Source organism: Aythya marila, assembly GCF_965140915.1.
Source record: "Aythya marila genome assembly, chromosome: 1".
In the NCBI taxonomy this organism is placed as follows: domain Eukaryota; kingdom Metazoa; phylum Chordata; class Aves; order Anseriformes; family Anatidae; genus Aythya; species Aythya marila.
The window spans coordinates 146,932,323-146,957,445 of record NC_139042.1 but is presented as its reverse complement, the minus strand read 5'-3'; the positions used below and the strand labels follow the sequence as shown (position 1 = coordinate 146,957,445).

The 25,123-nt window shown below is 39.4% G+C and overlaps 1 protein-coding gene across 1 annotated transcript in view; it reads right to left on the bottom strand.

The window, feature by feature from the left end:
- BRAF (B-Raf proto-oncogene, serine/threonine kinase) overlaps positions 1-25,123 on the bottom strand; it is an 85,432-nt gene that overhangs the window by 28,153 nt on the left and 32,156 nt on the right. Inside the window, exons 4-9 of the mRNA XM_082769802.1 lie at positions 14,981-15,084; positions 14,141-14,243; positions 12,754-12,902; positions 11,533-11,652; positions 3,156-3,315; positions 1,438-1,474 (exon numbers count right to left, since the gene is read on the bottom strand). Of these exons, the coding sequence (XP_082625928.1) occupies positions 1,438-1,474; positions 3,156-3,315; positions 11,533-11,652; positions 12,754-12,902; positions 14,141-14,243; positions 14,981-15,084 (673 nt within the window). The remainder of the gene's footprint in view (positions 1-1,437; positions 1,475-3,155; positions 3,316-11,532; positions 11,653-12,753; positions 12,903-14,140; positions 14,244-14,980; positions 15,085-25,123) is intronic.

The window sequence follows — 25,123 nt, the reverse complement described above, 5'->3', positions numbered from 1 at the left end:
AAGACAGCGCATCAGCTGGTTCAAAGGGGCTGTTAGAGAGAAAGAGACGGGCAGGCAGAGACAGAAAGACAGACACATAGAAGAAATGAAAGAAGTCATGGGAAATAACTAGGATGCTTTGACTCCTATTCATAGATTGCTTCTGTACTTTGAAGGACAAAAAGGTCAATTACTAAAAACACTGTTTCAGGAATGGGAATAGCCAATTGTTTTCAGATGCCAAGCAGACAGTTTATGATCAAAAGTTAAAACCAACATGATAGCACAACATTTAAATGCCGGACAAAATGGGCAAAACTGTGGAAAGCCACACCTATCGAGACATACAAAAATAGCCAAAACTGGAAACTTTAAATCAGTATGCTTGCAGACTAAAGGAAATTTCTTTAAAAAAAGTGTTCTATTGCTGGCATAAGAAAAAACAGCTCCCTCAAATCCAAAGCAGGAGGCAGGTACGATCCTACAAACAAACATGTTTGGACGGGAGAAACAAAATTAGTGATAGTCCACGGTACAAAACCTTGGGGATCGGGATAGAGTGCACTGAGATAATTCAGAATTTTCTTATGGCTGGAACAAGTTACAGTTAATAGTAGCTGGCTGTGTTAATAATCCAGAGTTAGAAAAAACTGTCATATGCCTACCCTACTTATTATTTCTTTATGATTTCTATATTACGATTATATTCATAGGAATAAATATGGCATGTAAGAAGCCCTTTCAGGACCTTGACAGCCAGTGAGAAAAGTGACTTAACAGGCCCATGTGTAACATTTCAAGAAAAATAAATCTGTTTTCTGGCCTAATTGTCAATTGTGGCTGGGTGTTACTAAAGGAAACAGAGACCTGGCTTTAACTTAAGGTCCTAACAACTTGGTTCTGAGATTAGCACAGGCATGCAGTACAGCAAAGCAGCATCTTCAGCAGGGGTAGAGGGGGAGAAGAACTGGAGCACTTCATGCTGCTTTAGGATGCAGCAGTTTGTATGGAAAGTCCATCTACCGTGCTGATGGTCTTCAAAGACTGTTGTTTCCATGGGTGGAAAGGTTAACAACAGGTATAAAAATCTTTGAGAGAGGGTTTGGAAGTTGTAGCATATCTGTGTGCAACCATGTGAGTGAATTAGTGTGTGGGTATGTGTGCGTGTGTGTCTGTGTGTGTCTGTGAAAATGAGAGTGCAAGATAATTTTAAAACTAAAAAACTTGGTAAGACTTCAAAACTTTTTCTCCTTCCGTCTCCCCCACTCCCAGAATGACTGGCAAATGACTCGAACCTTTGTCAGACAAATACTAAGGTCATGGACAAGCAAATGCAAATTCATTTTTTATTCTAGCCATATTCTCATTTGTGCCTGTGTTTTATAGAAGGAAGTAGAACAAAGGGAAAGGACAGCAACTGTGTAATATAGCACTCTAGCTAGTTTAAACACTACTTACCTCCCTCTCCTCGTACACCCTGGTCTCTAATCAAGTCCTATAAATTAAAAAAAATAATAATAATTGTATTTAAGTATTATCACATTTATATTCCAGAATCAATTGAGAGTGATCAAACTGAGAATCCTTGACTTTATATGCTGGCCATGAAGTAGATTTTGTTTCCTATCCTGGCTTACTAACAGCAGTGACTCTGAAGAACTATTTATAACAACCATTAAACTTTTAAAAATGATTTACTTTAAAAAAGCATCTCCCAGTAGTAAACTGAAATGCTCAGCCCCGAAAATAGATGCTGACATGAAAATATTGATTTAAACATGCAGTTATCCAAAATGCACAAAGAAATATTGAACCAAGCATTCTGGTTACAGTGTTTGCGACAAAATTGTCTGAACTGTCTTATCAGAAGCTGGGACATCAATTTCCTGTACTGAGGTAAGTCAGTCAAATGAGTTCTGCTTAGTTCTTGTCCCATAACGAGGCACCTGGTTTGCATACCCAGATGCACTCTGCTCTTTTCAGAAATGACTGACTGTGAAAGATTTCCTTCACTTGTAATCCACTGTTAACTGAGAGTACCTCTTATGGCATATCCAAACCATATGGAACCTACACTAATGATGTTCTTAACACAAGAAAATTTTAGTAGCTTCCCTCCATAAGTTCATTTGCACCATCAAACCATTTTTTAATGGTTACACAATTAGTTTATTCTTTTATACATTTGCACTGCTGCTGAAGATACTGGTCCTGCCTCTCAGCTGCACCACTGCCATGTATCATGTAGCAATTTTAAGCCACTTTCTTAAAACTCAGTTAACATTCCATCTTCTGCTCAGCTCACATGCAAAACAGATTTTGTGCCTTGACGCCCATGCAGACTCAAGACTGATCACCTGACAAATAATGAATTTCTAAAGACTGGACTCAAAGGTAAAATACGAGCTGTATACATTAGCAAAATTAGAAAGAGGATGTTGTGACCAACATTTTGAAAGATCCTAGTTAGTCTTACTCTTAATATCAACTATTATTATTATTACAATTCAGCATCCAACATTTTCAAAAAAAATTAAAAACAAGTTAAGTGTAGCAGTTTCTGAACACTCCAAGAGAATACTTAGAACACAGGAGCCCAGAATATAGGGCTATATACTGGGCTCATGAAATCCTAAGCAACACTCAGTAAATCTGAACTCAGATAACTGCAATAATTTGATTTCATTCAATGCCAAGAACATCACTTCAATTGCAAACGCTAAAAAAAAAAACAAAACAAAAACACACACACACACAAAAAAACAAACAAAACCAACCAACCAACCAAAACCTATCCTGCACATAAATAAATATGCTTATTTCATATAATAGTTTGCAAGAGTGGTTGCTGACTTTTATACTCTTAATGGCATGGTACAGCTAGCAGTATAAGCCTTACGACTAATAATAATAAAAAAAAAAGAGTAGTGGTTTGTGGTAAAATACTTCTTTGAACTGTCAAAAGGCAGCTTCTGCTTGTCAAGAATGGGTTATCTGTATTTATACAGCTCACAATAGCAACCACTTCTTTCCTGGGAATTATGAAGATTCTGACAGATGATCAAGGATTAGACTAGAGCTATAGTCCTCGTATACACAGATGATAAATTTAACACCCTGATATTCATAAGGGAAACATCAAATCTGTTTCTGATTGAAATGTTATTAATACTTACATCGATATTGACTGGCTCGATTGTATTGATGTGAACATTGGGAGCTGAAGAGGATCGGTCGCGTTGCCCAAACTGATTCCGATGGTCTTCATCTGCTGGTCGGAAGGGCTGTGGGATTGGAATGGATTTTGAAGGAGAAGGACTAGGGAGAATTGATGGTCTGAGAAACAAAGTCAAGGAAAAAGAGGATTTAGGTCTACAAATGGCTTCAAATACTGCATAGTGGGTGTGGTAAATCCTTTTCAACTATAATAATACATACATAAAAAACAGCTGGTCTAAAGGCCTGCATAAAAACAATTTATAATGAATGATCTCTACTCCCCTAGGATCAATTGCAACAACTCTCTGCTGCAGAAACTACCTAATTACGTGGCCATGAAGTTTTCTGAGTTAAAAAAAAAATCACATACAAAAAACAAACCCTAACATGCCATATTTAACTAGTAATAATAAATTCTGATCTGAAACAGTTCAGGTAGTTCAACATGCACTGAAGATATTGACGTGTTGTGCAGTTTCTGCACTTCAGAGTTAATGCAATATGCTCTTTTTAATGGCCACCTATTAAGAACTAAAAAGTGCTTAACACCTCACATCAACATAATGGTCAAAAATGTCACAAAAAGTTGTATGGAAAGGATTATTGTGCAATGAAGAAAGACTGAAAATTAAATAGTGGTCACCCACCATGAGTAATACTATGGCCAAAGTAATACGAATTATTGATATTAAAAATAAATATATCAGCTTTTTACCCCACCTTTTAGGAAATACCTTTGAATAGTGCAACATTTCAAACATTATTTACTCTGCTACAGTAACACAATGCAACAGATCCGACTTTAAAGGTAAGCGTTCAGAATATACAGACAAGTTTTCTGAAGAAATACAATTGCTGCCAGTCAACGTAGATAAAAATCTTTAATTTACAGTGTCATGAATCAAATTTTTAAAAAACAAAGCATTACACACTTGGGTTTTTGTTTGTTAGAAGGCAGGATGTCACTCATTTGGTTATCCTGCTATTTTGGTAAAGTACAATGAACAGGCATTTCTCTCTCACTTAAGTCAAGGTCAGTCGCTGTTAGGTATAATGATTCAATTTAATGGATATAAGAAGTTCAATGAGAAATACTTGTTGCATTCTGAGTTAAAAAAAAAACAAAACAAAACAAAACAAACAACAACAAACTTATATTTAAAAATGTTTAAAAGTGTAAGAAAATTTTATGTTTAAAATACACTTGCTAGCTGACAACAAGGTTTTAGAACCTATGGAAAACACAGCTCCTAGCAGAGGATGACAGTCCTCCAGCTATTAAATTACTCATGAGTTACCATGCCCACAAAGGCAATGCCCACTGGGAGAAGCTTCAGAAATAAACCATACAACAGCCCACAGCAGCAAGAGGTCCTGGTGCTGTCTCCCGTAAGTAAATACTCCTTGGTCTCTCCAAAGACCTTTTGGGTAAATGTTAGCGTTCAATAGCATCTCTGATGTTTATTTGGAAATAGGTCTGCTTTAAAGGAGACTGTTGCCCTACCTGCTGTTACAGTTCTTAACACAGCTTGGCATGCATCCCAGCACTGTCCTACCAGTACCCTAAGTATCTGCTGTCTTTTCCTTCCTGGCCAAGTCTCACGATCAAGAATGGGCACACACGGCACTTGCCAATGAATTCCAATAATGGCGTAGTAAGTCTTACAATAAAATACCTAAATTATGTCTGGGGAACAGGAAATAGAGGTGAGGAAGAAGAATATGTAGTGTTTTTTTTTTTTTAATCATTAAAAAAAATGTGATTACCTATTGTCATATGACAGAATATGAATATTGGGAAGACAATGGGAAGCAACAAAGTGTCTTCAACAGCCCAGCATTTCTGAAGAAGCTCAGAAGCACAGCTAAGTAAAATCATTTCTATTGCAGATGAGGAAGTTTGGAACTCTTGAGTATTTTGTAAGAAAATTATGCAGCTAGAACCCACATCAGGAGAGGGGACACTGCAGATGCATGCACAGGATGTGGCTGACATTCCAAGATACTGCATTTTAATGTCAAGGCAAGTGAGTCTGATGGTGCATAGAAAGACTTCAGAAAAGTAAAAAAAAAAAAAAAAATATCAGGCTAGTACTGCCATTGTTGGGACAGCTAACTCCTGCTCAAACTTCCTGTGGGTTCCTCAAAATAATGAAATCAAGGGAAATGCATAACAACAAACAGCAGTTCATTGCGTTAGGGATGACCAGGAGACAGCATTTAAGCTCTGCCACACAGCTTAACAGAAGCAATTAGTTTCTGTGATTGTGAGTAAGCTGAGGGAGAGAAAACCCAACTGCAGAAATATTGTTTTGATTATATCCTCTTTTGAGTCATCTACTAAGGGAATCTGCAAATACTTCTGTATTCCTGGTCATGGGTCATCACGCCTTTCATGTAGCTAGCACAGATCCTGTGCTATGCCATATCATGTTTTAAAAACAACATGAATAGATCTTTCTGCTCATGGAATTGTGGGGACAGTTCAGATCTTTATGAAAAAAAAAAAGACCTACAGCTTGACAAAGAACTCTTTTTTTGCTAATCTTATTGGGAGGATCTCTGGGTTTTAGACACCAAAGAGTCTAGAGATAGAGATCTCACAAGCAGTTATTCATGTTTTCTATCTTTACACTCAGGATTTTGGTTGTTGGTATTCTCGGGACACTCACCAAAAGGTGGGCTATTTTTGCTAAATGTGAACTTTGCTTGAAAAGCAGAGAGAAAGAAACAAGGGGTTTACTAGCCAGGGTGGCCTACTGGGATCACAAGCTCAGGAGAGATTACCAGCAGACTCTGCTTGTGTGCAGCAAAGCCTGCATCTCAATCTGCATCTGCTCTACAGAAGCCACATCATCAGAAAGCATGGAGCAATCCTTAGATACCAGCGGCCCATTCACAGAGTATTATGAAGTTTCATTTGCTCCAGGAAGACAGAAGGGACAGTGGAGCAAGAAGGACCAGCTCTCATCATTTGGAAGAGGGCGACGCTGTCTGTTCTGGGCAAGTTCCCAAACTAGATCTGCAGGCTATGCTGGAGGAGTAAGTGCCAGCAAAGAAATTGCCAAAACAAAGAAGAGAAAAAAAAAAAAAAAAAAAGGACCAGAGCACAGCGGCTGCCAAGAACTGTTTACTGTGGCATACATGTAGGCAGGCTGCAGCTTAGAGAAGAAGTTTAAATTCAAGGCTCTCAGTATCTGTTGCTCCTGTGGACTTTGTAAGCGGTTGGCAGACAACCTCCATGCTAGAAGAGAGCTTCTAGAAATGATAAAGCCAGTGTTCTGACATACTAGAGGTTGTACCACACTTTCTTCCAGCCTCCTAAGTGTGGGCATCCCTTTACCAAAAGATTCTCAGCTTCCCAGGCAACAAGCTGATAGAGTTGTCAAATCTACATTTTTTTAAAATAAATTATAACCTTTCTTGGTGGTATAACAGAACATGCTATTTGCTTAGACTGTGGATTTGGGATAAGCACATTGTTCCCTCCGTTTTTATGAAAAGAGAAGGAGGTTTTGTCAGGAGACAGAAGCAAGCCTAAATTACCTAACTTAGGCAATAACTAAGTTAACAAAATGAACCATGGATAGGTATAGTTGTTTTACACTTCGTCAACCATAGCAAATGCCAGTGTGTCCACAGACCTACTATTCTACAAAACTAGGTCCACCGGAAAATGAATAGTAACTCAAAAATGCCCACACACTACTTCATATATTACAATTTTATAGTAATCACGTATAGTATCCTCACTATATCTTATGATAGTGACATTGTGCGTTATAACCCATCTTATAACTCATAGTGATACAGGCTATAGTGTGCTTTACAAATATGAAAAAAATAATATAAATGATATAAATGATCAATTTCCTTCAAATATATGAAAAGTCATATTGGTGAGTTAAGAGCTGGTCTACTCAGGAAAGATTTTTCTCAAGAGGTTTGCTTGGCTGCAAGATTTTTCTTTGAATTTTTGTCTTGCTGTAGTTAGGCAAAGACCTAAACAGAAAGTTCACATTCATACAGTTAGAAGTTATAGTGTATATGCCACTTAAAAGTGTATCTCAGTTAGCTCAGCACCCTGTTCACCTAGTAGACTGCATACTCATCAGAATCTATCACAAGCCATATCAGACTACCACAGCTTTTTTTTTTCACCTCTGCATTTACACCACAGTACAATTGGCTTTGTTTTTTACTACTGTTACTGAGAAGCACAGTGCACTTCCAGTTTCAGTTTCTAAGAACTGTGAAGGATCTGAGATCTGCACTAGAAACTAGTCAGCCGAAAAGCACCACAGGATGGATCTTCAGCGCTCACAACTTCATATGGATTAGTGCATTTTTTTTATACCATGGTAAATGTTTTCCTGCACATCAGTTTGTAGGTGTAAAATAGGATTATCATAACAGTACGCATTCATACTTGTCTTTTTGGCACGGATGAGAGCTTTGCAATGTTTTTGTAAAACTTTTGACAGCTTCGTATGCAAGGGGCTATCGAGAGGACCCCTGTAGCTGTCATTACTCCTCCAAATCAGGTCTCAGTTTACTGCCATGTTTTTGCAAATAAAGTTTTGGGGCAATATGTTTTCCCCACTTTTTGTACAAAATAAAAAGGAATTAATTGTCTTAGGATGCTGATACCAAGCCTTTTCTGCTCATCAAGATGGCATACCAAAGTGGATATCATAAGAAATCTGCTAACATTTGTATACAATGGCTTGGAAAAGGTCTGGTGCCAGAAATTTTAGGAAAAAAGTTCAGCGTTGTTTTATGCAATAAAACAAGTAGATTTAAAATGGTGTTGTAGCACTAAATGCATCCTTGTAAGAATGCGTCTTTGTTTCATCAGCTATTTAGAACCTTTTCTAGACATTTAAATGTCTTCAGCTGAGGCAGAATGATCAGTGAACATTTGGAAGACAGAAAGGAAAGCAGAGGTGTTTAATCATAGGTTAGAGCCTGCTCTAAGGCATGGGCTGGCAAGCTTCCAAGAATGGTGCACCAGACAGTCCCTCTTCCTTCCTCAAATGTAGAAGATCAAGCATGAAACGTTGTTTTTTAATAAGCCAAGATGTTGCTAATTGCTTGCTAGCAGTATCCTACCTCAAGCAAAGCAGAGGCTTCCAGCTTTTATCAAGTCCAATCTGCCTCCGTGCTACTCAAGTCTGACCCTATTCCACCACCCTCCCCATTCCAGAGGGTGCTCACGCTGGCATGATACTACCTCATGAGTTTGCTGAGTTTTGCCCAATATCTGAGAGAATAGATGGAAGCAGAAAAATAAAACTTTGTAATATTCTGAACAGCTAATCTCTCTTGTGATCTCTCAATCTTTCATGTATCTGTAAGATCCGGTGACCTGCATTCAGAGAAGTGTGGTACTTATGTTTTACCAGCACAGATGCAGAAGAAATTTTATAGTAGTGCAACAAATACAGTATATTACATACAGTTTGTGTACTTCAATTTTATTACAAATGGCTACTAGTAGGGAGACCTACACTTAAATAATTCTTTCCAGTGAAGTCCAGACTACAACTGACTACTTTTGCACAACATGATGGTGCAAACTGAGAGAACTGGGACTGAGAGCTAATGTGAAAGCTGGACACATTTTAGTAAGGGGTTCAGAAATGTGCAAACCAAGACCACGTGTGCTTCACTTGGGGTGGAACACCTGGACGAAGTGCCTGTTGCTTACAGTTGACAGAATGAAAGGCTACCGGACTGGATTGCTTTAGGATGTTACAGGTGAGCAAAGTGCAACAAAATTTTCCAGCACGTTTATCAGCTTTTGCACCATGTCCAATGTTCTCTTCCTTTACATCCCTTTCTCTTTGCAACTTCATTTGATCCCTTGCCCATTTCTCAGCATGTCATACACGCCTTTGCTCTTGAGCTTGTCTTGCAACACGAACTCTTCCTTTCTTTGGACACTTTGCCTGCAGCCGGCATCCCTTCACAAGGCTAAAGATGAAGAAGGATGTTTGCCTCCTCTTTCCTCAGGTTTACCAAAGAATTAGTAATATTCCTTCCTGTGTGGGCTGTGCCATGCAAGATGCTAGGAGAACAGAGAAATTAAAGTAGTAGTTATTAAACTAATAACAGCATTAATAAAGCACTAGTTTTTCATATTTTCACCCCCCACTGCCCAACTCTAAATAACTTTATTCCTTTACTCTCTTCTCAGTCAAAATAACCTGAAATGTCAGCCTTTTTGATTCCAGTTGGGCTGCTGCCCCATATTGTAGCAATACCCTTTAACAAAATACATGACTTCATAGAGAAGGCCGGCATTTTTTTTCAACTCTTAAAGAACAAATAATCAGATAAATTAGTATTTTCACAATTATGTCTCAAAAAAGCAGAGAAGTATTATTAAAGAAAAGCAAAAGAATAACTGCAGAAATATATAGACAGTGCTGTATGCTCATACAAGAGTGTCTGAGCTGCTTCTGGAAAGGAAACAGTACCAGCACAGACGTTCGGGAAAAACTGCATAACTTTGTAACATGCATACTACTTATTAACGCCAGCTCATAATCATAAAACATTTTCAAAATAAACAGACCTCTGAAGGCATGCTGCATGCCTTTTTGTTCACTTATTTAGCAAATAAAGCATACAGCAAGGTAAAAAAGCAAAAAGGTAGAAAGCTAGAAACCTCTTACAGCTCCTGCAACCACAGCTATTTATGGATGCAACATTTAGAAAACGCTCTTTAACCCCAGCTGGCAAGTATATTTAACTTCACGTGTATAAAAATAACATTACAAACCTTAAGGCATCAAGTAGCTTTTGTCTCACAGTTTTTCCTTTCAGTATTCATTTCACAAAACTAAGATTGCCTAAAGCACTACTGTGTGTATCAATTAATGTAATTCATCCTGTTGTGTCCTCATGAACTGGTAACAAGTCATGATTGTGAAGGCAGAGGCAACTGAGAAGTAGGAAAATTTAATATATAAAATGTATTAGGATCAGGGATATAGTGCCTTTTGGCCTTCACAGGTGTTTAACACATTTGTTATGAACAAGCTTCCTTACAGACTAGTAATTCTGGCTTGGTTTTAATTTCAGCTCTATCATGATGACACCAGAGCCTGCTTAGCTTACAAGACCACAGCAGCAGGCTTGTCCACAATCTGCTGCTCTAACATCTACAGCACATAAAGGCAATTTCCCTTACCTGGGAGAGGCACTTCCAAAACTTGGCTCAAACTGCACAAATTAAAACCAGTAAGAATATTGTCTTTGTACTTACCAAACGAGGTTCTCCCTGCAGCACTGTCAATCTGTTTCCTGGGAGGAAACATATTTGATCTTTCATAAATAGTCTTGGTTGTTCATGGAATTTTTCTTCCAATCGAAGTCCAGAGGTGCCAGTGTAGCTTCCTGCTGTGCTCTTTAGTCTGGGCACAACACTCAGGATTCTGAGATAGCCTCTGCCCAATTTAGTTCATCTCCACACAGTATGCACATGTCCTAGGAGCATTTTCCTGAAGGCTTTTATCATTGGTCTTTTAACAAATTTGCATCAGGATACTTGGTTTTGATGCACATCCTTGAGGTATTCTTTCCTGGAGATTTATTCTGCTATCTAGTGTTGGTTGTCTGATCTCGTAGTAGGAACATAAACTAAACATGATCCATTACCTCTTCGCAGAGAAAGATCCAGAATCTTTGTTGGAAATACAGGGGATGAAGGCCATGCTCAGTTTTTAAGTCTAATTTTACAAAAGCTGGATTGGCAACAGCTGTTCTTGGTATATCCCAACATCTAAATAGGAGGAAGAGAGCTCATCCGGAGGACACTAAAGCTGTGTGTAAATGAAAAAGCTCCTCAAGCAGTATTATGAACCTGGAATTGCCATCTATTCACACCAATCTTATAGTGTGAATAAACTTATTCTGTGTGGCTTACTCTGAAACAGAAGTATGTCACTTCAACGCAAATACATTGTATCTTCATAACACAAACTAAAAGAATTTGTGATGAGATAACTGTGGTTTGCTTTGACTTTAAGTATAAAATCTTTCCAGTTTAGACCAGGTCTGAACTACCATAAAGAAGAAATCAGTTTAACAGGTAAAGCCCCATTTCTGGAGACACTTACGCACATGCTTAACTTAGATCGATTATTGATGTATGCCATTCATGAGAATGGAAACATTCACTTCTTTGAAGTTAAGCACATGTGGATATATCTGCATGACAAGCCAGATTACAAAAATGTAGAGAGGGTTGCAAAGCAGTACTTTGAGTGTTTCTAAGCATACAGTACTGAAATATTACGTTATTAAACAGCAGGAATAAGGTCATACCCAACAGAATCTGAGGGGGGCACTGAAGGGTACGATCCAGATGCTGGGGTGGTCTCTCCTAAGGAGGCCTCCTCCTGCGGTATGGGGTGATGTTCAAAGAACTTGGAGACAAACAGCAAACTGTGAGGCAAGAACAAAACAAAAACAACCTAACTCGTGCAAAACCCAGAAGCTTCACAACACTCAGATTAAGAAAAAAAACACAAACGCACACAAACCCAGCACTGACTAAATTATAAGTTTTAAAATAAAGCCTATGCTAACACATTGAACTGTAAGATTTGTTAGAAGCATTATTTACTCGAGAAGGGATCAAAAGATCATGCCTTAAACATACCTTTGCAGAAAATAACCCTTTAAGCTTTTACTTGAAATTTTAAGCATCTGGTTCCTCAAGAATACACAACTGATACCTATGCATTGAGTACAGGAACTTATTTGAACATTTGTACTGATGTAAGGCCAAAAGTCAATGACAAATGGATAAAAGTACGTTATCCATAAGCCTTGAGCACATCCTCTAAAGGTGCCCAAGGCAACTGCTACAAATACCAACGTAAGCAAGAGTTAAATTTATTCTTGAGGGAAAAACTAGCATTTTAAGTGATTCCCTATATAAAAGCCTACTTAAGAGACTTAATAGCCTCTGCTGAAACTGCTCCGTAGTGTGTTTGATTAAATTCACTACAGATTCTTAACCTACAGAGGCTTACACAAATCAACAGTTAAATTCAAGAACACATGAATATTTGAGGCATGTTTTTATGTTTCTTATTCGTTAGTAGATTTGTTTTCAAAACTAACTGCAGTTTGACCATATTAAACTAGTGTCTCTTAACATTTTTTCAGGTTGAAGAGAGATCTACATCTAAACATTTAAACAAGGCCCTAGCCATTACATAATGAAGAACCAGTTTTGATTAAGAATTACATCTGTGAACAATGAGGAGTCTGTCTCATGCAGTCAAGTGCTCAGCCACCCTATTCATGCTTCAAAGAAAGCATTTCATAGTCCAGCAAAAAATAAAAAAATATGAACTGGTTGTCTGAACCCGCACAGACAGAATATGAATTAAGCAGTCTCAGAAGAACAGCTGAGCTCCTATATTTTTTTCAGGCACCTTCTCTGACTACCTGAACTGAAGATTTAACATAAGAAAATCACTGACAGCTGTAAGCTTAATAAAAGGCTCAACTTTAAAACAAACTGTGATTACTTACTCAAGTTGATCATAGTTAACACACATCAGTGGCACTTCTGTACTACAGCGCTGGTGAAATTTATAGCCACATGTCTGACATCGGAATCCCTGGAAAAGCAGCTTTCGACAGAAGTCGCAGAATGCTAACGTGAAGAATGTTTTTCGTACCTAAATTGTAAAAAATAATCATAGTTAAAGTCCTCTTGTAAGCCTAAGATAGGCTATTTGCTTTCGCCTCCCACAAATACACTTAAGACATTTTTTGATGCTGGAGCTACAGTTTTAGATATTGAACAGATTCATTAAAAAATGTCATCTTTTGAAATAGCCTTCATGCATTACAATTATCTTTCAACTACTTATTTACTTCATTAGCAGCAAAAAACCAGCAGCGAATCTGAAGCAAAACAGTACATTATGCTAGAGACAAATATTCAGAACATAGTTTGGATGCAACCTGTGACAACAAAAACTGCTGAAAGATCATCTCATCTCATCTTTCCAGGAGCCAAATGACATTTCTATCCAACACCCACAGGACTGGAAATACACAACTGGCATGTATCTATGGCTCCTTATTGAAAATAATTTAAAATCCGAAGAGGGTGAACATACAGTATCCCCATATTATAGGGTATAAATGTTTAGTTTCATTTTCAAACTTAGCAATACTTGGCATAAGAACACATATTCTAGTTGCATTACTACATGTAATAATCAGCATTTTAGAAGGATACACAAAAATGTTAATCCTATTATACTTTCATCTAACTAGCCACAGCCAAAGTAACTTGTTTGAGTAAAAGCATTAAAAGCTTGCAAATAGAGTTTTGCTTATTCATTGATTTATTTAAATAAAAGGTGTTTCTTCTCAGTATGACAAACATTATTTCCAGGATTTTGCGTGGAGCTGGAACAGGGTAGATGGATTCTGTTTAGCAGCTTCCATGTACTTTGTGCCTTATCAGGTCAAAACATATTTGTGCACTAGCATCACTGATGATGTCAGCGCCGCTCTGGGAATAGTTAGTTCATTAGTTAATTGCTGCTGCAGAGCCAGCAGGGAGGCCCAGAATACATTTTATAGATACAGCAATACAAAAATAGTAGATTATTATTACAGCTCTGCAATGCAGTGCTGATTTAAAACCACAACATTTATAGATTTCAGAGGGTATATTCCATCCAAATGTGAAAGTTTTAAAGGGGGATCAAGTATCCTTTAACATCATTTATTTAAACTACAATTACACATAATTAATCTAAGCTATTGTGATTAAAAAAGGCTTTTGCAACCCCCACCACATCCCACAGATACAAAATATTATTCAAAGTCATTAATTTGAATTTGAAAGCACGATGCCGACTTAACCCTAACTCAGCATTTCATAAAAAGTGGTACATACAAAATTGTGTGTCGTGAGTGGCACATTCTCCAAGACTTCCACGTGCAACTCCTCTCCAGTGAGCCAGGAAATGTCAGTGTCCCAGCCAATTGGCTTCTTCTCTCTGAAGTGCAAATAAGCCTCTCATTAGCACCAGCACACAAGCCCTTGCACGTCTCCTGCTGAAGATGTGAGATCAGGTAGATCTCTGCACTGTGGAGGCTTGCTACCCAGCCTCTTGCTACAGGAAACTTCAAAGGCAAGACACTAAGCTCAGCACACACCAAGGACAGCACTTCTTCCCTGGACAAAGGACATGAAAGAATTGCACTTCTTTCCCAACCACCTTCAATAGTGGCTGACTCCTTGATTCTGGGGAGACAAATATACTTTTCTGATCAAATAAAGTGTCTGTGAAACTACCTGTTCCACAAAAGTTCCAAAGAGAAACCTAATTTTGTGCAGTATGATAATTTAACAACTTTTTGGGGTCAGAAACTCAATGTAAATTTTTTCGCAGGAACTCTACATGCAATTAATATTGCATATAATCGGGTAAAATAAAATCAAAAAGTTAAAGAAACCTATTTGATACTTGTTCAGTTAGCACAAATTTGAACAGTTTTGACAGCTTTTAAGGACATACTACTCTGGAAAATGATTTAATCACTAAAAGAACAGGCGTAATACAGGAGTTTGCCATTCTTTTCAGACATGTCCACAAGGCACAAGTTGTCTTAGCATGAAGTATCAGATAACTCTAAACTCTGAAAAAAACTTCTATAATGTTGGATAAAATTGGCCATGCCGGGTAACCCCAAGAAGAAATCCTAGGAGTAAAAACCACCATGCAAACCATACCCATCTTGTATTCTGTAAACAGCACAGCATTCTGGAATGAGACCTCGCATCATCAGAGCTTTCTTTAGGCTGTCTCGGACCGTCACCCCGCATCTTGCTGGAACCTAGATGGCAAATATAAAAGAAAGGGATTAAAACAAAGTTCAAATTCATCTCAAACTGATGTAAACATTTTGACCCTTAGGTGCTAAAACCTACTTCTGTGACTCTTTACAGGATGCTCAGTAAGAATTTCTCAATTCTTTTTTGTTCTGTAAAAAAATTAAATTAGTGAGTAGTATATAAGAGATCTAGCTCAGCTAGAAATGAGAACGAGCTCTAATTTCTAGTAATATTTTGACAGAAATCTTGACACAACTCTGTGAGGTGACCTTCCAACTCTCCTCACCTTGAAGAAAGTAGAGACATAGCACACAGATAGCTAATAACTATGTATATCTATAAAAAAATTCAGGCCAGGCTGTAAGATTAAGTAGGGCAACATGCCAACTGAAATTAAAGCAGAAAACTAACAGCTTGAACCGCCCTCAAAAAAAAAAAATCATGATAAGATGTTTACATTTTATTTTTTAAATAGAAGATAAGTATGAAAACAAGATCAAGCAATCACCTGGGTCAGGTAGACCATTTCTGACTAAGCTATATTTGCAAGTCTACAGACGTTTCCTATTTAAAAAATGCATTCCTCTCTTCCGTTTCATTAGTTCAAAATATTTGGCAGGCCTGGCTGGAGGTGCACACTAAAGCTACCCAAACAAAGAACTGTAAACTCTGCAAAGTAAAGATATTTTTCTTGCCTCTATTCTATTTCTAGCTGCAGTTCTCTCTTATAGGAATAGGTACATCATCTCTAAGCATGCCTGTGATTTAGCAATATTAAGTCAAACCAGAAAAAAACCAGAACAATACATAACTTGGTGATATAGTTGTGTATTACCCACTATTTCTAGAGCTACATACCAAAGATATGTAACAGCTCAATTGGTATATGCACTAGGATGTTTCCTATACTCATGCAGAGCACCTCATCCTAAGCACAACAAACCTGAATCAAAGGAAAACCCACAGACCTGACTAACCAAAAAAGCCTGTCTGAACACCTGAGACTCAATTATAGCTTATGAGAAGCCTAAGCCAGAGCCCTCAGTAGCCAAAAGAAGGTTCTTAATCAGCTTCAGCTGGCTTTGGATCAGAGCCTAGTTTTTGCTCCTCGCACTTAAATTTCCATGGGTATTTAGGTGCCCTACGTCCTACTTAAGGTTGACAGTGAAAAGTAGCAGCCTATTTCGAGTAGCTTTGTGAATACCATTTGAGGTTATGCTATATATATATTGCATTTCTAGAATTCAGGCATATGCTTTCTCAGAACAGGCACATTAAAGGAATGTTTTGCTTCACAAGCTTCCTCCCATTAATATGAAAACATTCCTTACAGGGCATTTGGGCTTCCCAGCTGATCAACACGTAAACTTTTAAAAGAGAACTTCTATTATTTCCTTGGAAAAACCATCCTTTAACATACCGCTTTAAGATCTTATTCAACCTCAACTGGCTGTGCTTTATGCACGGGATTAATAAGAAGATGTGTTGTGAAGTAACCAAAGTAACTTCTTCCCCTCCTCAAAGTCAACGCTGTGGCTTTCAGTCACCTGTGGAAGTAGGTCACTCCTCCAGCATAAAACACCCGTAGCTGTTAGCAAGCCCTGGTGTAACAGGGAGCCTGGGAGCACCTATTACTGTCAATATTGTCAACAAATTTTCCATTTTAAGCAACAGAGCACTGGGTTTGACGTCTCTACCAACCTAACCGTTCATGCTGAAATTGTTTGTAACATATTTCTCCCTGCCTCCAACGTACATATTTACAAATACAAAATAAATATTTTTTCACTGAAATCTCTAGTGATTTCAGATGCGTACTCCAGCCTCCCACATGACAGGTCCAGCCGTGAAGCATCTCTAAAAAACAAATAAGTGAGCGTTCTGCAGCTCACGGCTGTTTTCCCTGTAAGTACATGACGTGCTGGATCGGGGTAGAAGCCCCACAGAAACTCCAGGTCTAACTTCTCAGCAACAACACACACTTCACCACCAACACCCGTAAGTGGTGGAAGATGAAATACTGGGAGGGTGACAGACCAACTAGGGGAAAAGGGGGACTGAATATACGCAGGGAAGTGGCCGGTCATGAAAGAGAAATGGAAGATGAAGAGCAAAATAGGAAGGAGTCTCCTGCTCTTTGGAAGACATTTTCTTCCTCTGGCACTGATCTTACACCAAGGACAACAGCATGCTTCAGCACTTTAGGAAGCAAAGGACTGCACTGGGAAACTAAAGGTTCCACTGCTATCAATAAACTACACCAATGCCACTTCATGTGATTTTTTTTTTTTTTTTTAATATTCAGTTGAAAACAAGATCTATGAAGTTACAGACCTACTTTTAAGAGATCACTGAAGTCAGAAAGGCAAGCTCTCAAGATGTCGGAGCTATCAGAACGAAGGTTGCCTACAGCCAAATAAGCGCCATAGGATTATCAAAAAAACGTGCCTTAAGCGTCTCTCTCACCCACCTTTCACTGTTCCTCAGTGTTACTGCCCCAAGTTCCTTTCGTTAACTTCTGAACCGTATTTATGCAACTTGCAGTCAGAAACACGGCCAGAACATTTGTTCTCTTCACTGCCATTTGCAACAAGCTCCAGCTAACAAACAGTGAAGTGTTTTGATGCCTCTAAAACCCATCAGGATCCTGAATCAGCATAACATTTAGAACATTCTCTAACAGAACTCACGAGCAAAGAAACAGAAGGCTGAAGAACTAGAATAAATTCCTCTGGTATTGATTAATCACGTTCCCAGATTGGTACAGCGCGGTCCATCACCATCTGTGCATGGAGCCCTTCAGCTCCCTCCTCCAGTCCATACCAGAGCTTGCTGGAAAGGAGAAATCTCTCCCTGCAAAGAAATCACATCTAAACCTCTCTTTCTCCCCCATCCTCTTCTCACACCCAAATTGTGGCAAAGGTGAAGAAAAATCTCGCTTTATTATTATTATTATTTTTTTAGAAAAATTTGAATAGTTGATCCAGCAAACAACTTCAAAAAAAACGAAGAGCATGGGCTCTACAAAGCTAAGAAATGGCACAGCAGCTGCCTGTGTAGACTGCATGATGTATTAAGTAGAAAGCTTAATAATATAGCAGAGTAACCTACTTGTGCATCTTGCATCAGGCGAGTAGTGATTCAGGAAGACACCAAAATACACATTCAACTTTGCAAACGTGAAATCCCAAGGAAACGAATGAAAATTATTCCGGTGCCTCCAAAAATTCTCAAGCCAGTCTTACCACCTAAACAGTCTAAAGAGAACTTCAGCACCATTTCCTTGCTTCTTTTACTCATGTAAACTATTTTTATGGACAGAAAATTATTTATAGAATCATAGAACAGTTTGGGTTGGGAAGGACCTTAAAGCCCATCCTATTCCACCCCCTGCCATGAGCAGGGACACCTCCCACCAGACCAGGCTGCCCAAAGCCCCATCCAGCCTGGCCTTGAGCACTTCCAGAACATTTCCCCCATCCCACTGCTACACTCCCTGACAACGGAGTCCCTCCCCAGTTTTCCTGTAGCCCCCTTTAGGTACTGGAAGGCTGCTATAAGGTCCCCCTGGAGCCTTCTCTTCTCCAGGCTGAACAACCCCAGCTCCTCAGCCTGTCTTTGTAGGAGAGGTGCTCCAGCCCCCTGATCATCTTTGTGGCTCTCCTCTGGACTTGTTCTTCCATGTCCTTCTTGTGCTGGGGGCCCCAGAGCTGATACATGTTTAATACTGCAGCCACAAGCATTTAAGCAATGCCTAATTTATTTCTGTAAATCGGGTCATTCCCGATTCAGTAAGTCAGGCCTGCATCCTTAAATAACTCTTACATCACTTTTCTAACATCAGAGCACAAACTCATGGCAACATCGCAGTAAGTTAAATATGCTTCCTTACACTAGTGCAGTTTCCAATGTTTTACAGCAATAAAGAGACCGATGAGGCTGACGAGCACTTCGAAATCAATGTAAAGGTGTTCTCTGAAGTGGGGAAGCTGGACAGCTCTGAACACCCAGCGTTACAATTCTCATAACTAGTTAGCCAATTCATTTTTTTTTCCTCAGCCTAGCACTGTAGTTCAGTTCACTCTTGTCAAATGTTGTGCATTAATATACCTTAGAGTTTCAGAAGAATTCTCAACAATCAGAGCACTGGGCACAACAGCTAGAATATTTCATACTTGGTTTTGAAATATCACTTCAAAGTGCTTGTTTACTTACTTCACCTTGAAGGATCACGCTTTATTTTCCCTGGTGCCCATCTATATGACTAAAAATGCCAACCATGTGCTCACAGAATTCAAATGTGTTAGGGGAGAAATAAACCAAACTATTTTTGTGTCAAATAAATAAAAATCCAAGCTTGAGATCCTCATTTATTTTCCTATCTTACATATGATGACACTGAACATGACAACATCTATGAAATGAAAAATACAGCTTTCAGGCAGCTGTTCTGGATTTCAGGGCATGGTGCTCTGACCAACTTCTGTAGAAAAAGAGTTTATATTCTTAAACGCATTAAGTAGATAAGACAAATGGGAGACAACTGCATTGCACAGAACATTGTTTCCAAGGCAAATTGAACAGAACTTACCCGTTTTACAAAGCTGTTACCGTTCCATCAAATGCATCCCATTTAACTTGGAGACATCTGTTACCAGCACCCGCATCGCTAATGCCATTAAAAAGTACTCGTTTGTAGAACACAGGGGACTGATACATATCACCGAAACATTTGAACAGGAATACACCGTCCCTAAACCACACTGGAGCAAACCTAGCATGTTTACACAACAGCAGCCTTCAACAATCAATTGTTCAAGCTTTTGAAAAATAGATCCCAAACCGTGTTCAGAGGAACACTTGCTATAAGATCGTGGCAGATTCATAGCATACTGCTGGATCACTGTCTTAAAAGCTAGGGCTGGATGCCAATGCCAGACGTTGTGAAGGCTGACAGTGACCCACTAATAAAAAAAAGTTTGGAAAAGAGGGGTTAGACTTCAGAGAAGAGAACTGCTCATCTAGGAAAATATCCATAGCTGCACTATGAGCATCAAACTCAAAAAACTTGAGGTTTCTGTTGAAGTGATGAAAAATCAGCTCAAACCCCAAACTTCTAATGCATCTCTTTTTAAGTTACAAAATAGTTTAATTAAGTGTAGCAGGTCAAGTCCTGAGCTTGGGAGTAATACCCTGTCTCAGACAATCACACTCTAAATACTTTAAAGATAATGGCAAGAAATTGTACCATGAAAGGCTTACGATTCACACCCTTTTCTAAAAGGACTGTAAATGATCCTAAAAACAAGTACATTCAAATCCAGGTAGTATATGCTTTCCCTAGAAATATTAAAGCTTTGGTTGATTAGTTTGCTTAGATGACACAAGAGGCCATGTGTCGAAGCACGATTTACCAGACACAGAACTGAAATATTTGTGATTATTTTCAGATTTGTGATCTTCATTCCGTTTCACTAAGTCCCTGTCTACTGCATTATAAGCTGAGATACACACTCCAAACAGCGTTTTCTGTATCATTGATTTACTTTGTGCAGACAGACTTCCCATCTCTTAAAATACGAAATCTTAATTCCATAACTGGCCTTTCATTCAACAGTCACTGCACTCGCTGAGCGACCCGTGCTTGAGGAACACCCTTAAAAAGCAGCGATCAATGTTGTGTAAGGCACTTCAGATGACAGGCCATCGATTTTATAATGGCAAGCTTTCCATATCGCTTGTCTTTGCGATCTAAGGCTGCTTGTCAATAAAATTGAAGAGGATTAAATTACTCGCCTCCTAACACATACTACTTTGAATTTATCCAACAGTTTATTTTATTTGGTGGGTTAACCCCAGCAGGCAGCCAAGCAACACAGCCGCTTGCTCACCCATCCCAGACAGAATGGGGGAACAGAACTGGAAGTGTAAAAGCAAGAAAACTCATGGTCTTCGTCAAGGCCATGACCGTCAAGATAAAGATGGTTTAAATAAAGTGAAGGAAAAAAAAAACAAACAAACTTTTTCCCCAGGTGATACAGAAGCAATCACCCACCACAAGCAGATCAATACCCAGTCAGTCCCTGAGCAACAGCCACTTGGGACAAACTCCTCTCAGTTCCCTTACAGAGCATATTATATGGCTTGGAGCATCTCCCCAGTCAATTTGAGTCAGCTGTCCCAGCCGTGGCCTCTTCCAGGCCCTTGCCCACCCCCAGCCTACTTGCTATGGGGGCAGAGCAGGAAACAGGGAAGGTGGCCTGAGCACTGTGCAAGCACTGCTCAGCAACAGCTGAAGCATCCACGTGTTCCCAATGTTGTTTTGGCCACCAGCATCAAGCACAGCACCATACAGGCTGCTATCAAGAAAATGAACTCCATCCCAGCTAGACCAAGTGACATCTGGTATTGCACCTTGGTTCCTTGCACACCTCTGAAGGTGCATTCTCCAGGCTTTCTTAGATATGAAGGACTTACTCATGCTGGCTGTGAAGTCCATTTCATTGTACAACTCCTTTTCTGCAGTGAAATTGTTTGCTTATTAACATTCTAAAGGAGAAGTCTTCCATAGTTAAATTTCTTCCCAATGAAAATTGGCAATTTAGTCTCTCATTTGATTTTGCCTTTCAGCAATGGGATAGGTAGGACAATAGTACTCCCTGACGACACAACAATTAAAGAGACAAAAAACAACACAGTAAAGTTTACTTGAAAGTCAGTGATCCATTCTCCCAGTTTCTTCATATAATGCATAAAATCCCAAAGCATACAGATACATTCAGAAAGCACTCATTGGCACAGGCTACATAAACCCCATTTTTGGAGCATTTGATATGGCATGGGAATTTGTAATTGTTTTAGATTAGAAGAACCTAATCACATGAAACCAGGTGTGTAATTAAAAGGAAGAAACTAGTTATTCAGCTGCCTGAACATCCCCTCTCTGAATTCTCCCTAAACTTGACAGGTGAAACTGGTAGGACAGCTTGAATGCCTCTAGAAATCCAGTGCTTACAACTCTATAAGCTCAAGGCACAAGCTCGTACCATGAACTGCAGAAAGTAAGATGAAAATCTTAAGTCAAAAAGAAACACACTGAACAGCAGATTTACAAACTAACATTTGAAGGAATCCAGTTGTGCATGCATGATGAATTAATTTATGCTAAGAATTTAGGTAGGGTAAAAATATCTGATTCTTCCAGTCTTCATGACTGCAGAGAAGACCACATGATTGCTTTTCTAATTAAAAGGAAGATGTACTAATTAACAAAGGCGTGACAGGAGTAAGAAACCTGAATTGTCCCCATGCATAGCATACAGAAGCTAAACAGGACCTTGAAAGTCTTAAAAATACAAATTTCCCCTTTTAAAAATACTCAATCTCACATTTGCATTTTAAGAACTTCCATCAACTTTTAAATACATATATACTTGTGAGCCTTATATACAGCACGCCAGCACATAATAAAGTGGAATCAACTGTACTGGCCCAAATTTATGCTGAGTTTTTACACCATCTCTAATTACTGTTAAACAACAACAAAAAATTCTTCTGTAGTTGAACATAGCAGAAAAGGAAATTTCTTTGGACTGAAGTAATAAGGTTTAGAAACTGCCATGGCACGTTTTTAGACCTCACAGTTTAAAAAAAAATAATAATAAATAAACAAACCACCACACACTGACTTGATTCCATCCCGAATGGGCAGGCAGCTGAGGGAGGCTTCCTTCTGGCAGCAGGAGCAGCCCCTGCTACTCTTCTTTGCATAGTTTCACTATCCCTACTCAGACCACTAGAGGCAGAACTGAAATTCAGAACAACCAAACCCACTCCTTGCTCACGCTCATGGAAAAAGAGCAGGCACTGAAGAAAAGGCTAGCTCTAAACTCGGAGCTGCTCACCACACTTCAGACTACTCCACCAAGAAGGCTGGAGGGCACGAAGCAGACATCTCTTCTGGGGGCTAGTAGGGTGCAGCAGGCAGCAACAGGCCACGTACAGGTTAAGGGCAAGAACCATCACCACCTGATGCCTTTCATTTCTCTCACCCAAATACCAATTTTTCTGACTTGGTGTTGTCCAGCATACCGGCATTCAGGACTGCTCCTTTACCTTCAGACTGTCTTAGCAAACCAGAAGTACTTAGCTGGAAGAGATCTCTTGGGCAATCAGGATCTGCCAGGAGTGCTAAGATACAAGCAAGTTCACTCCTTTGACTGAACATATAACCAAACAAGCGTTTGATTAAACACACAAACTTTTTCATAAAGCACTTGCATTCGAAGTCCCTCCAACCACGTTCCCTTCTTCCCTACTGGACTTCACTACACTGCCAGATACCTCCTAATATTGTTCCTAACTGCAGTTAGGACTAGTTTTAGCCCTTTGTTGTTGTACCAAGGCCTGGTATTAACCAGCTCTTCTCAAAAGCTTTTCTCTCCTCCAGTATGAATTACAAAAGCTAGAGAGCTAGCGTTCAGCATGTTCGAACACCAAGCCTAAAGATGGTTGTTCACACAGCATACAATCATGGTAAGGAATTCTGTGGGCATAAGACAAACTTCTAGTACCCACAGCAAGGGTTTAATGGACACTGGACTGAAGGTTAGCAAGTAGAAAACACAAACTCAAAATCCCTGAGTGACAAATAGTTCAAATTCAAAAGGATGCTGGAAGAATATTAAACGTGCCTGCTCTGTGCTTGAATTCTTCCGTAGGCATCTACCTGTGACCACCGAAAGAGGAAACTGTGCTGGACAGAGCTCAGGCCTGCCCCACGGTTCCTACATGTTCCAGAAGACACTCTGTAGTGACGCGTTCTGTTGGACTGAAGGAGCCACCAGGAAGGAACAAAGAGCAATGTGTAGGCCAGAGAAAACAAGAGTTGTCCTTATGTCCATCCTTCCTTGTAGGACAATGCAGAACTAAGCACACAGCTAGGTCCTAGCCCAAGCTGGATTTTCTTCCTCCAGAGCCCTTTACAGCATACTTTCTGCCCCAGCCAGTGACATAACATACCCGCCAAGCTCACGTCTGCACAGCCGCAGTACTGACTACATGCCATAAGCCTGACACACAAGCTAAGCCAAACTTGAGAACCACAGATCCTTCTTCCAGACTTGCTACTGTCCTGAATATTGCAGTAGGTCCTCTATGGCCCTTCACAGAAGCACACTTGGGTCATCCCTTCAGGGCTGCCAAGCACTCCAGATGCATCCAGAAGGCGTTTAGTCCATTCGAGGTCTCAGAACACGTTGCTGCAAGCCAGAACTGATGGGCCACAGAAAACCTATCCAGAGTCTTACTAATACCTTAAAAGTCTACAGTAACCAAGCAATCCATTAAGTGAAATTCCTAAGTAATTTTAGCTTTATATTGTCAGATTTTACAGAAGGCGGCAAAACATGCAACAGCCCTAGCAACTGGGAACTGGGATTTCATCCTTATCCCAGGCTTATCAGCTTAAAATTGGCAGTCCCAAAGACATGCAAAAGATTACATTTCCCAGGTGCTCAAAAAACACTAAACAACAACAACAAAAAAAGCCCTTGAGGTCAAGGTCAGCATTCTTACCTCCTCCCCCACAACAGCTCTCTCCCTTGGGGGTTTGTTACTATGCACCTAATATCCATTTAGGTTCCTGACCCAAATGAACTCATTTTCCCTAAATTCTCCCATCCATAGTCTGGGTAGAGCATGAGATTTGTTCTACAAAATAACTGACGATGTCAGGTAATGCTCGTACCATCTTGCACTGGTATTATTTCAAAATCCTTCTCTCTGGCCTAGAAAACAAGCAAGAAACCCACAGAGACCTATCCTGGTCACACCCATGCAGAACACTTCTCCAGAAAACATTTAACACGCAAGTTGAGCCACGCCACTGAGAACAGAGGAAGTATGCGTATTTCTTTGCAGGACTTGAATTCAGACATTTATCTCTCTGCATTATAGGGGATGGACATTCCTTTTCCCCAGAGAAGAGCAATCTGTTGACTTTTCTGGGAGGTTGTTCAGAGAAGAAAACTTCATCTCCTC